At 37.0% G+C, this 13,436-nt stretch overlaps 1 protein-coding gene across 9 annotated transcripts in view; it reads right to left on the minus strand.

Moving 5' to 3' along the window:
• CSPP1 (centrosome and spindle pole associated protein 1) overlaps positions 1-13,436 on the minus strand; it is a 58,227-nt gene that overhangs the window by 4,947 nt on the left and 39,844 nt on the right. For all 9 annotated transcript variants that reach the window (XM_060775425.2, XM_060775426.2, XM_060775428.2 and 6 more), the window contains 11 exons: positions 10,649-10,798; positions 9,559-9,699; positions 8,873-8,977; positions 7,159-7,219; positions 6,898-7,024; positions 5,176-5,318; positions 3,059-3,193; positions 2,287-2,336; positions 1,888-1,954; positions 1,530-1,621; positions 778-928 (listed from right to left, as the gene is read on the minus strand). In XM_060775425.2, the coding sequence (XP_060631408.2) occupies positions 778-928; positions 1,530-1,621; positions 1,888-1,954; positions 2,287-2,336; positions 3,059-3,193; positions 5,176-5,318; positions 6,898-7,024; positions 7,159-7,219; positions 8,873-8,977; positions 9,559-9,699; positions 10,649-10,798 (1,222 nt within the window). The remainder of the gene's footprint in view (positions 1-777; positions 929-1,529; positions 1,622-1,887; positions 1,955-2,286; positions 2,337-3,058; positions 3,194-5,175; positions 5,319-6,897; positions 7,025-7,158; positions 7,220-8,872; positions 8,978-9,558; positions 9,700-10,648; positions 10,799-13,436) is intronic.

The following is a 13,436-nucleotide window of genomic DNA, read 5'->3' on the forward strand; positions in this document are numbered from 1 at the left end:
AAAATGAGGCAACACAAAATTACTCTTTTCAAATATCTGAAGGGCTATTATATATATCTAGTCATGCTTCAAAATACCTGAAAGTCTCTTAAGTTACAGCAGATTTTCTAATGAACACCTGGACAAAAATTCATAGCCATAAAGGCAATTTGACAGCCACTGAGATAGTGGACCCTCCTGCTGAAGGCCTTTGATGCAAAGTGTGAACAGATGTCACCTGGAGATAAACTCCTGAATTTTCTTCATCAAACACAGGGTTGGACTAGAGGATTTATAATATCCTCTCCATTATTATGAATCTGAGCATGATGTATTCCATCTGCAACATACATATCATAAAGTTGAGAGGACACATGAGACTTTTTACAGTATAAGCACAGTTAGTGGCCACTGTAAAGTGAAAATGCCATGAAAGAAAGGCCACAGATGATTACCTGAACCTTTTCTGAACCCTCCCCAGTCTATCAACATGATGGTTAAAAGAACATTTGTTTGGCAGCATGGAACAAGCCTCCACCAGAAATGGAATCAGTCCTTACTCGGTGGCAACAGTAAATTCTCAATTATCTGGAAATTATTATCCCAAAGGTGTTTTTGTTACATTGCAGAACCACACTAAGCAATTAAAACAGGTTCCTCCATTTAAATAGTGGTTGCGCATTTTGATCTTATAAAATGCATTCTTCTGCCTTGTGCTCAACTTTGCATACTAAGAAAGTGTGCTAAACACAGTTTGGTCAACAGTCTCCATTTTAACATTCAGCAAATGAACAGTACCTATATGACTGGCTTTCTTCCGCAGCTCATTTAATCTTTGCAGCCGTTCTTCATTTCTGGCTTTCAGCTGATCTATATTGAGACTAGAATTTGAATGTAGAGAGCTGCTGTCAGATTGTGCGGGCGGAGTCACCCTAAAAGGGGCATCATCCTAAAGATTTAAAGATTCACAAGAAATTGAATGATTATGCTATATTTCTGTCTTTCTTCTGATGAAATACAAAAATAAATCTGTACATATTGTCATCTTTGAAAACACTAAAATATGCATGAAGAGTTGTTGTTGCTGTTGTTATTATCTTTAGTTATATCCCACTTTTTCTCCCTAAAAAAGGGGACCTGGACACAGAATATTATTTGAGAAAAACAGAAACGCTGAATCACTCTGACAACCATGTCAGAGTACACAGAGAAGCCACTGAAATCCACAAGCATATGGACAATTTCAACAGAAAGGAGGAAACAATGAAAAAGAACAAAATCTGGCTACCAGTATTAAAAAACACCAGAATCAAGACAGCAAATAAAGAACAACACTCAGAAACAGGGAATTCCAGACCGCCAACAATCAAGTGCCAGTTAACAAAGCCCAAACAAAAGATGTCCCAGATGCCTGCCATAGATGCAGGCAAAACTTCAAGAAAGACTGCTACTGGAACATGGCCATACAGCCTGAACCCAATAAGTATGTCCCTTTGAGAAAAATGTACGGAAACACCACTAATTTCAATGAAACCAAGGACAGCTCCTACCTTTTTCTTCTCTCGCCTTCTTTCTCTTGCAGAAAGAGGTGGCGGAGGAGTTGTGTGTATTTCTAAAGGAGGAAAAGTCTCACCATCAGCACCTAAGAAAATGCAGATCAAGGAAGTAAGCACATATTTGGAATTTTAGAAAAAGGTTTTAGGAAAACAAGTGTAAAACACAGCTTCACATTTGTTGAATGTACACATATGAAGAACCCATTTACATAGCCTAAATCATAAAACTTGGAAAAAATACTTTTTTAGAATTGGCAGTAGTGACATGCTATAGGATGAGTAGGCCTTGATACCAGTGTATCCAATGCAAAAGTATAAACTGAACAATTGTGACTGAGAAGGATATACTTACCAATAAAAGCACTTTCAGACTCCAAGAGTGAGTTTTTCAGAAATTCATTTGACTCATTGTCCGTAACCTACCAGATAAAAGCAGAAGAAAGCACACTTCAGGTGAAAACCGACTACTAAAGTGGAAAAGACTAATTAAATTAATATATGTTGTAAATGTTGCAAAACTGTTTTAAAATTAATTTAGATTTTTTTTCTAATTGAAGAGGATCCTTCAATTTAGGAGCAGTCATCACAGAAAAGAACAGTGTTCCAGTCTTTTCAGAACAACATCACTTGAAAACAAATCAGAAGAAAAGGATCTGTTTTATGCATTAATGATGTATGCATTAATATATACATAAAGGTAGCATTTCCATTATGCAATGAAAATAAAGATATCAATTATATTTCTGCTTACCCTATGCCTTGATTTATAGCCAGACTCAGGCTCATCAAAATCTAGGACAGCTATTAAAGCAAGTAAAAAGAAGAAGAAGTGACAAGAACAAAAAAGGTAATTATAAATGGTCAAAAATACTCTCTTAAATTCAGGTTTTGCAACAGCTCTTATTCTCATTAAAGAAATATAGAAATGCATAATACAGCTGCAATCACATTTAAGTATAGATTTGTGGCCTTTCCACACAGCCCTATGATTCAGAATATCAAGGCAGAAAATCCCACAACATTTGCTTTGAACTGAAATATATGGCAGTGTGGACTCGGAAAACCTAGTTCAAAGCAGATGTTCCTGCCTTGATATTCTGGGTTATATGGCTGTGTGGAAGGGCCCTTTAAAATGGGGAGGCCTCAAAAACAGCAGCAGAACAGACTACTAGATACTGCACTATATCAAATATTTATTCACAAAGTTACAGAAATAAAAATAAATGGAAGATTCAATGATCTTGTGAGTTCCAGATAATTGACACAGAAACATAGAAAAGCCATATATAAACCATTGAGATACAGTTCATCTATGCTGAATTATGAAAAAACCAAGCAGTTTGATTTCAGGACCACTACTCTGCAGCAGTATCATTGGCACAAAAAGCCAAAAACAACTTGAGACACAAGTAACAAGAAAAGCAGCAAGCCATGACTTATGTTATATCCTCTTTAGAACCTTTATCTCCTTTTAAAAAACAAAAAACCTTTGCATAACCAGTTTTTAAAAGGTCATGCATTACCTTCTGCGTTCCTCCTCATTTTTCTCAGTTTCTTTTTCTGCTCTCTGAGCAATGCCTGCTGCTGAATGTCCAGGGAATCGTCACTAGTAGGAGGGTCAGGATACATGTATCTAGTTTCCACCCGTGAGTCTGAATCTGTTGCATAAATTATGGCAGTCAGAAATCTCAGAACATTTGTTTTCAAATATTTTCCAGCTGCATATATGCAGAACTTGTGTTAGATCCACTTGAAAATATCTCCACCTAAGAGATGTTTAATCCTGAACTCAAGAATTCAAATATGCTGTGTATGAACCTCTTTCTCACAATGATTTTATGCACTGACTATTTGAGAAGATTTGAATACAGGCCAAAATCCAAAAGGGAACAATTTGTTGATGGAATTCCTTCTGGCAGTAGAAATGACCGGAATCCCTGCATGTTCTTATTGGACATTCGATGTACAAAAGAAATCCATTCCAGATTACTGGAAGCAATCTTCAGAATCAGTTTAGGGAAAGTAAGTACAACAAAACCAGCACAAAGCTGAACTGAGGCCTAAATTATGAGCTAACAGGTTCTGCAGATTTCTAAATGTAAAATCAAGGACGTTTCTAGCTTCTTCCTAAAATAAGAGACAGAATTACGTTAAAGAGTAGGTACACAAATGCCAATTTGTAGCTTTGAATACAGAGGTAACTTTTCATATTATGTAATTATATGTATATGTGATACAATTGTATATGAAATAAATTATCTTTCTAATTTTCTCTCCATTTTTCCTTTTAGCACATTCAACGTTTCTATCCTCCTTGTTATATAATGCATATCTGATATAAATGCTGACCAAACATGCTAAAATTTACTTATTTACTTATTTATTTGTTTACAACATTTATATCCTGCCCTTCTCACCCTGAAGGGGACTCAGGGCAGCTTACATGAGTGGCATTATTCCACGTCTAAACAACGAGAACAACTAAAAGCAATTAAATAACAATTTAAAACAACATTAAAACAAATTATGTAAACATTAGATGACTATTGTGCATAGATCGAAAGCCAGATAATCAGATAATAATATTTATCAATCCAAAGCTAATTCCAACTGTATTGCATGGATAATGATACTGGGCCAAATGCTTGCTCCCAAAGCCAAGTTTCCACTTGTTTGCAAAATGACAGGAGGGAAGGGACTGATCTAATCCCACTAGGGAGGGAGTTCCACAGCTCAGGGGCCACCATTGATAAATCCCTGTCTCTTGTCCCCACCAAATATGCCTGCGAAGGTCATGGGACTGCGAGCAAGGCCTCTGCAGAAGATCTTAACCTCTGTGATGGTTCATAGAGGGAGATGCATTTGAACAGGTAAGTTGGGGCGAGGTCATTCAGGGTTTTATAAACCAAAGCAAGCACTTTGAATTGTGCTTGGAAGCAGACTGGCAGCCAGTGAAGATGGATTGTGTGCTCCCTGTACACTGCTCTGGTGAATAGTCTGGCCGCTGTCTGTTGGACCTATTGGAGCTTCCGAACAGTCTTCAAAAGCAACCCCACGTAAAGCGTGTTGCAGTAGTCTATTCGAGATGTAACCAGAGCGTGGATTACCATACTGTAATGGAAACCTGAGTTTTGAAGGTTTTGCCAGTTTGAACAGAACTAAAAAGTCTCAGTAAAAGAGGGAATTGTGCTTGGTGGCAACCCGGCAGCCAGTGGAGTTGGCGTAACAGAGGGCATGTGTGCTCCCCTTTAGTCCCTCCAACAGATCTCTACAGCCAGTTTACTTGCACAAACATGGGCTATGATGCATTACTATATTTTTCCACTTCTTTTCTTCTGGGCACACAGTACATACAGGATTACAGCATTTTACAGAATGAAGGACATGCTATACTGTCATCAATCTACCCTTCTTTCATTAAAGTTATGAATTTTAAAATCACATTCTATGTTTACTGCATTTTGTGTATGTTTTAACATACACTTTTATTGATGCATATTAACTATGTTGCACCTCACCTTGAGCTGTAAAAAGAGGAGGGCAATAAAAAAATATCATCATCATCACCTCTTTCCTTAAAACTAAGGAAGTGATTGAGGGTTCTTTTGCATCGCCTCACCGGTTAAAAAAAACAACTAACCTTTGTATTTAAGTTCATTAAATTCACGGATATTTTGTACATTGACAGGATCAGCAATATCCTTTGATAACGGTCGTCTGACTGGAGCTTGCATACGAAGTCTGGCCATCTCAAACACATCCAAGTAATGTTTATCTTTCCTCCTGTTAAAAATGACCATCAGAATGCTTTAAAAATACACCTAAGTTGTAGAAATATGTAGGCTCATTTATAAACAAAAAGCAAATTTAAAAGCTAGTAAGCCATTTCATTCAAACTTGATTTTTTTTTCATTTTAATGCGCAACTTACTTCTCATCTTGCATGAATATTAGGAAGCCAAATATAAAATAAACATAGAACCTGAATTCACTAAGTTCACTAGCTAAAAACATTTTAGATAATTATCACAGGGTTACAGAGAAGTAATGTATCTATAACAACACTTTGGACAGAGGAGGCATTTTTCATATCAATTAATTAACTGGCTGGCTCAGTCTTTAATCAAAATGGGAGACTGAAGTCAAATGATCAGAAAACAAAGAAAATGTTTTTATTTATCTAATATGTCAAGTAGAGCCCCCTGATGGCACAGCAGGATAAACTGCTGAGCTGCTGAACTTGCTGACCGAAAGGTTGGTGGTTCAAATCCGGGGAGCGGGGTGAGCTCCTGCTGTTAGCCCCAGCTTCTGCCAACCTAGCAGTATGCAAACATGCAAATGTGAGTAGATCAATAGGTACCACCTTGGCGGGAAGGTAACAGCGCTCCATGCAGTCATGCTGGCTACATGACCTTGGAGGTGTCTACGGACAACGCAGGCTCTCCGGCTTACAAATGGAGATGAGCACCACCCCCAGAGTCGGACACAACTAGACTTAATGTCAGGGGAAACCTTTACCTTTACTATGTCAAGTGGGGTGGAGGGCAATGTTTGCATATAGATGTAAAGAGAGTCACAAGGGTAAAAAGCATGAGAATTACTGAGCTAAATGATCTATGTGGTCAGGCAGGAATTGCTTGTTATGAAGTTTGAAAAAATGTGGCAAAGTTCTAGCGAAGGTATGAGCAAACTTCGGCCCTCCAGGTATTTTGGACTTCAACTCCGACAATTCCTAACAGCCTATCGGCCTATCGAGCCTGCACAACTGCAGCCCTCCAGGTGTTTTGGACTTCAGCTCCCAGAATTTCTGACCACTGGACAAGTTGGCTAGAGCTTCTGTGGAGTCTCAAACAGCTGGAGGGCCTCAGGTTGTACAGGCCTGGCTAGACGTTTTCTTTCAAACAAAGCTGAGGGACAGAACTTTATGCCTAATTCTGTGCTTTGGTATGCCTGCTCAATGGAGTATAGCATCAGATCAAGGAACTCTTTAAAACTGTAGGGAGATGAAAGAATATTACACCCTTTTGCCATAAATATCTCAAATATTAACATCCTAAGTATTATCCAATTGCATATTAGCTTAAGAGTAATATTTCTTGCTTTACGTATTTATTATTGACTTTATTTCTACCCTGCCTTTCTCCCCACAGGGACTCAAGTCAACACACAATTATATGACATAGCTCAATACGTTTTAAAATGGCAAATACATACATACATATATATGTGTGTGTGTGTGTGTCACGGATGTAAATTAAAATATAGTTAAGATACAATAAAATACTAGTACAATCGAAATTTCATTTAAAACTAAATATGCTGCACCCCTCCTTGAATAAGTGCCTTATCTCTTAAACCCTTACCCTTTCACAGACATATCATCATCATCATCGCTATGTACTTTCAATAATTGTTCCTGCAGCCGCCGCTCTTCACTGCGGAGTTGCTTCCTCATCTCCGACAGCTCAGTTATTACAGTCTTCCTTTCTTCTGCAATTCAGTATACAAAGAATTTGTTACTAAATACCACTGTCTGCTTTCTCCTGAGAACTATCAGGGCAATCAAGATCTTTCTGGCCAGGAACAGAGCCAAAGAAGTGAGGAAAGCCATAAATGTTTCTTACCATAGGCACGCAGCTGATTTCTTCTAGCTGGCACAGGAGGAGACGGAACTCTCGGAATATCCTAGTAAAACATTAAAACCTTTAGTTGCCTAAGGGAGAGAAACATCTATGTTCCTCTCACTTACTTTTACACCACAGAAGGGAATTAATCATTTCTTCTCACTGTTCCCCTTGCAACTGAGTATGGAAATTAGAATCAGGAAAAAAATCTCCTATTGGCTCCATTTTTATAAAATAAATGAATGTAAAACAATTTAATTACAACATATGTAGTTAGTTAGGTCCTGAGAATGACAAAATAAGTGCTCTTTGCTCAGGAAATGGTTACACCTGGTTTCTACAAAACAGCAGTTGATTCCAATACCAAAGAGGATTTCTGCTCCTGAAACCAAGGGGTTTTAGAAACAGAAGTGGATATGGAATTGTATTTTAGGCCAGCTAGTTATTTTGCTAAAAGTTCATAGCATGGTGCCTCTGTCTAGCTTCCTGCACAATGGACATAGGCTTTCAGTTTCTAGTCTCAGGAACAGATATTTCAAAATATAATAACTGATGGAATTACTGCACTGCCTGCATAATGGAAAAATCCAAAGAATATGGTGAAAATCTTCAAGTCTTTGGACCAAGACTTTGGACTGTAACCAATTGATATTTGGAATATATATAACCTGATTTGGAACGGCCTTGGACCATGGTTTTTGGATTATGTGATTTTAATGTTTATATTAATATGCTTTTAACTCTATGTTTTAATGTTTAAATGTTGTTACATTTTTATGATCTAATCCAGGGGTCCTCAGACTTTTTAAACAGAGGGCCAGGTCACAGTCCCTCAGACTGTTAGAGGCCCAAATTATAATTTGAAAAAAGCATGAATAAATTCCTATGCACACTGCACATATATTCTTTGTAGTGCAAAAAACACTTTAAAACAATACAATAATTAAAATGAAGAACAATTTTAACAAATATAAACTTATTACTATTTCAATGGGAAGTGTGGACCTGCTTTTGGCTGAGGGCCGGGTAAATGACCTTGGAGGGCCATATCCGGCCCCCGGGCCTTAGTTTGAGGACCCCTGCTCTAATCAATAGTTATATGTTACTGTTGTTTATGTTAGGTTTCATATGTATGTGAGGCATTAAATTTGGCCATAAATACGTCGGAAACTGCTTTGAGTGTCATCCCCACCCCCCACCCACACCCCACCGCAGGGTGAGAAAAGCGGTATACAAGTGAAGTAAATAAATAAAATACATAAATTCAAGAAGACCTTGTAGCTCCTTGTATATCATTTTTAAAAAGTTAAGTTCAATCTGTAATTATATTCTGAACAAACTGTTGTTTTAATAATTAAACATGAAAACTACATCCCTAACAAGTTACTGGTATATACATATAATGTATTCTATGTTCCTAAAATGACAAAGTAACTTTCAATCTGTAAAATATTTCATTTTTCTTTTCTTTTTTAAAAAAATGTCTTCAAAATTTCTGAGGATTTCACATTTATAGGAATGTAAACTAAGCATATGAATTACTATTGAGAAGAGCAGAAAAGATATCATGAATGCTATCAAAGAACTAGCAAGAATGTGTGTGTATTGGTATCTACCTCCTTAAAAAGCTGAAACCATAACAGAATATATAACCTGATTTAGAACAAGAAATGCAGTATCAGGTATCTATTTTATCAGTAATGATAAAACATACATGTGTATAATAAGAAGTTTGACTCTCCACCAAACGTGGCCTTTCTTCTTTCATTAATGGTTTGTTCTGAAGAGATGGAATAAGAGGAGAAGGCTGCCTAGAAACCTGAAAGGCAAGGAAGAAAGCAAGTACAGATCTGACACTTTAAAACAATAATTGAGCAAAAAATAAAACACAAAGAAAGCTTTTCAATGTTACTTGAGATAGTATAGATGAATATATAACTCTATGCAACACAATTTTTCTTCCTGGGTTATAAATGTCATTTCCTAATTGGTCCAATCATAAAAACATGGAAAAAGCTATCCAAACCAATCTCCCACTATATAGGAATATACAATTGGAGCACTCTTAGCACATGGTCATCCAGCCTCTGTTTAAGAGGGAACCCCCACTACATTATGAAGCAGCATAATCCACTGTCTTGCAGCTATTATCATCAATATAGTAATCACAAGTTTAGGTTCAAATGCTACAACTAAAATGCCCTTTCATCCAATGCTGGGACCCAAAGCTCCTGCTGCCAGTTTCTGGGAGGGACCACAGACTACAGAGCAGGTTACAGCAGAGAAATGCATTTGAATCTAAACCTGTGATTACTATAATAAACTTTCTGGTTGCCTCAGTTGATTATTTTTATATCAAATCCGAAAGGTCAGAATTCAAGGTATTTTTAAAGGAATTACCTTATCTTCTTCAGTTACTATATGCCTCTCGATTTCATTATTCTGTTTATATTGTTTTCCTTCTTCTTCTAACTTTTTTTTCTCTGCCTCTTTTCTCCTTTCTTCAGCTAAGTTATACAATTCTTCATTTTTCAATCTTTGCTACAAAGATAATGATGCAATGATGAAAAACAATGAACACACACAACTCAACCAGGACCAAGAATATGGATTTCATAATTGGCTGAAACTTTTGTTATTTACATAATTGCTTCTTCAAAGTGGTTCCTCACTCTGCAGGGCATGAGAAAACATCCATGGATAAATGACAACTACTACTACTTTGGGTTGTTGTGTGTATGGCCATGTTCCAGAAGCATTCTCTCCTGATGTTTCGCCTGCATCTATGGCAGGCATCCTCAGAGGTTGTGAGGCAGGCATTCTCAGAGGTTGTCAGACCTCACAACCTCTGAGGATACCTGCCACAGATGCAAGTGAAATGTCAGGAGAGAATGCTTCTAGAACATGGCCATACAGCCCAGAAAACACACAACAACCCAGTGATTCCAGCCATGAAAGCCTTTGGCAATACAATAACTTTATGCTTGTATCCCACCACCATTTACCTGAAGGGATTCAGGGGGGCTTACACACGGCACAAAGTGCCAAAAACGGAAGATAAAACACAATTTAAAATATAGTTGAATAAAACATATAGGCATATTAAACAACTTAAAATTCAATTAAAACAGGGCTAAAGGTGAAAGATAGAACACCAATATAATTAGAAATGTGTTTCATCTAAAATCACAAAGTTTAAACTTTAGACATTACACATGAGGACTGAGCTACAGATTCCTTTTATCTATTTATGAGAAAGTAAAGCTAAGGTGGTGAATGACAAATAAATACAATTCAATTCCTTGTTAGATAAAGAGTACCTAAGAATAAAGTTAGTACCTTGTGCAGAATTAATAAAAATGCATTGTCATTCGTTTTCTAGGTCAGCTTTCAGACATACTTTCTTGAATACATTTTTTAATGAGAAGTCCTAAAAACCTTTTTTTAAATGCAGGGCATCCACCAAATATACAGAAGTTGGATATCATACCTCTTCTTCTTTCCTTCTCTTCCTTTCCAGTTCTTCTTCATATTCTTTTTCTATTCTCGCCCTCTGCTCAGCCAGCCTTTTTTCTTCCTTTTCTTCTTCTAGTCTTCGTTTTTCACGTTCTTCTTCTTCCCTCTTTCTTTTCTCCTCAATCTAGAAAGAAAACACCTTTATTCTTTATTCTGCTGAGCAACTATAAAACTATTCAGGCTTTATACCTACGCAATTCTCTAAATGTATTCCTTATTGAGTTGTTCTGCCATTATCAGTCCATCAGAACTCTGTGATTTGGGGTGGGGGGGTTGTGAGTTTTAAATATAATTTTATTGTATTCATTATATTTTATTTTATTTTATTTGAGATCCACACACTGCTATTTAATTGTTTTAATTTGTGATTAGATTGTGTGGTTTTTAGCCACTTTGAGTCCATACAGGGAGAAAGGTAAGGTTATAAATAAAGTTAATAATAATAATAATAATCAGAATAATGTTTTCTTTCAGAGATTTTTTAGATCACCATCTTGCAGATAAGCATACAAATAAGTCAGAACAACTGGATACTAAAAGACGAAAAAGTAATCAGATCATTCTATTCTGAAGCAAATGTCCACAAGGAAAGCATCGTTTCACAACTTTTTTTTTATCCTGGCAGTACACTTGACACTATTTTCAGTTTTCAAGGACTTCCTACATTAAGCTTTTATATCTACAACTAAAAACATGGTTTTTTTTCGCTTCTGATCTCCTTTGAAACAGCCTCTCATGGAATCTTATGGTTATAGGGAGCCCTGGCTGAGAGATCCTGTGCCAGACAATACATTTTCCCATTTGCCAAAGGGAAAATTGATTTTAATACAGTTAAATGCAGTTTGTACAGCATGGCATTCATTTATGTTTCATATACAATTTATACACATAACTTGAAGGTTTATACACAAAATGTTTACTAAGTCTGTGCATGAAACAAAGTTTGTGTACAATGCACTATCAGAAAGGAAACATGTACAATTTTGAATTATTTGAGATAAGGGATACTAAATTAACTAATTTATGAGGCCATAAAAAAGACTCCAGCAAAGCACTCCAGCAAAAGCATGCGGGGAATGCAAAAGTACTTCATCAGTGTCGCAGATGGACGATGAAAGCGACAGTTCCCCTGGCGGCCAGAAAAAGTTAAATAGCCTCTGTCTATGTCTGTATATGTTGTATGTCAAAATTGGCATTGAATGTTTGCCATATATGTGTACACTGTAATCCGCCCTGAGTCCCTGCGGGGTGAGAAGGGCGGAATATAAAAGCTGTAAATAAATAAATAAATAAATACTCAATCTATAATTAGAAAGATTTGCTATATTTATTGAATAATATACTTCTGCATTGTGAAGGCACTGCATGCGGCCTCTTGCATATGGGTTGTGTTGCTTGTACATGGATTTTGGAGTAAAGGTTTGCAATTAGTTCATGGGAGGGTTGGGTGGAGACTGAAACTCTAGTACCTTGCCCCAATATGTTTTTGTATCACTAACCCACAAGCTACATTAGCCTAATTATTCTCCAGCAGTGATTAATTTTTATTAACTAGGTTATAGTTTCCCCTTCAGTGTTTTTTATTTTAAAAAAAAAATCTCTTCTTTTAGCAACGCACAGCTAATAAAAAATAATTACGACACCAAGTGGAAACAACTAAAAGAAAAAATGAAACAATGGCAGAAACTAGACCTATCCCTTCTAGGAAGGATCGCATTAGCAAAAATGAACATCTTGCTGAGGTACTCTATCTTTTCCGCATGATACCAGTAATTAGAGGGAAAAATATAATGACAAACTGGCAAAAAGATCTAAACAGATTCATATGGCAAAGTAAGAGAGCAAGAATAAAATTCAGGAATCTGAGCGACGAGCCCAAGAGAGGGGGGCTAGAGCTACCCGACCTCCAGCTGTATTACGACGCAGCGGCACTGTCGTGGGCAAGGGAGTGGGCGATGCTTAAAAATGATAAACTACTGTCACTAGAAGGAGAAGATCTGAATAAAGGATGGCATAGCTACCTTTGGAAAGGAAAAGCGGCAATAGAAAAGAACTTTAATAGCCATCCACTAAGAGCATCGCTACTTAAGACATGGAACAAATACAAGGAGAGATGGTATACAAGAACACCAATGTGGATAGCACCGAACGAAGCAGACCAGAGGAGGGAAACATCAAAGGGAAGTTGGCTGACATACAAACAACTACTAAAGACAACTAATCAGGGGATTGAACTAAAAACATTAGAAGAAATACGACAACTGGAACCCAAGCTCTCCTGGTTCCAATACTGGCAAATTAATGAAAACTATAAAGAAGACAAGAAAATAGGCTTTGAAACGAAAGAGAAAACATGGGACAAGGTCTTAAGAACGGAAAAAAAACGATCAAAGGACTGTACCAACAACTGCTAGGATGGGCCACGGAAAAAGAGCAAGTGAAGGAGGTAATGGTTAAATGGGCCAGAATAATCGGGCGCACAATCACAATGTCCGAATGGGAAGAAATATGGAGAAGAAAACTAAAATACGCATATGCCACCGAAATCAAAGAGAACTGGGTAAAAATGTTTTATATGTGGTACCAAACCCCCGAAAAAATCGCAAAATACAGCAAAGGAAAGATCAACGCTAACTGCTGGAGGTGTCAGAAGAAAAGAGGAACATTCAAACACATGTGGTGGGAATGCAGGACCATCAAAAAATTCTGGAAAGAAATCCATCAGAAAACAAAAGAGATATTACAAATAAATCTTGAATTTA

This window comes from Anolis sagrei, chromosome 4 (assembly GCF_037176765.1).
Source record: "Anolis sagrei isolate rAnoSag1 chromosome 4, rAnoSag1.mat, whole genome shotgun sequence".
Classification (NCBI taxonomy): domain Eukaryota; kingdom Metazoa; phylum Chordata; class Lepidosauria; order Squamata; family Dactyloidae; genus Anolis; species Anolis sagrei.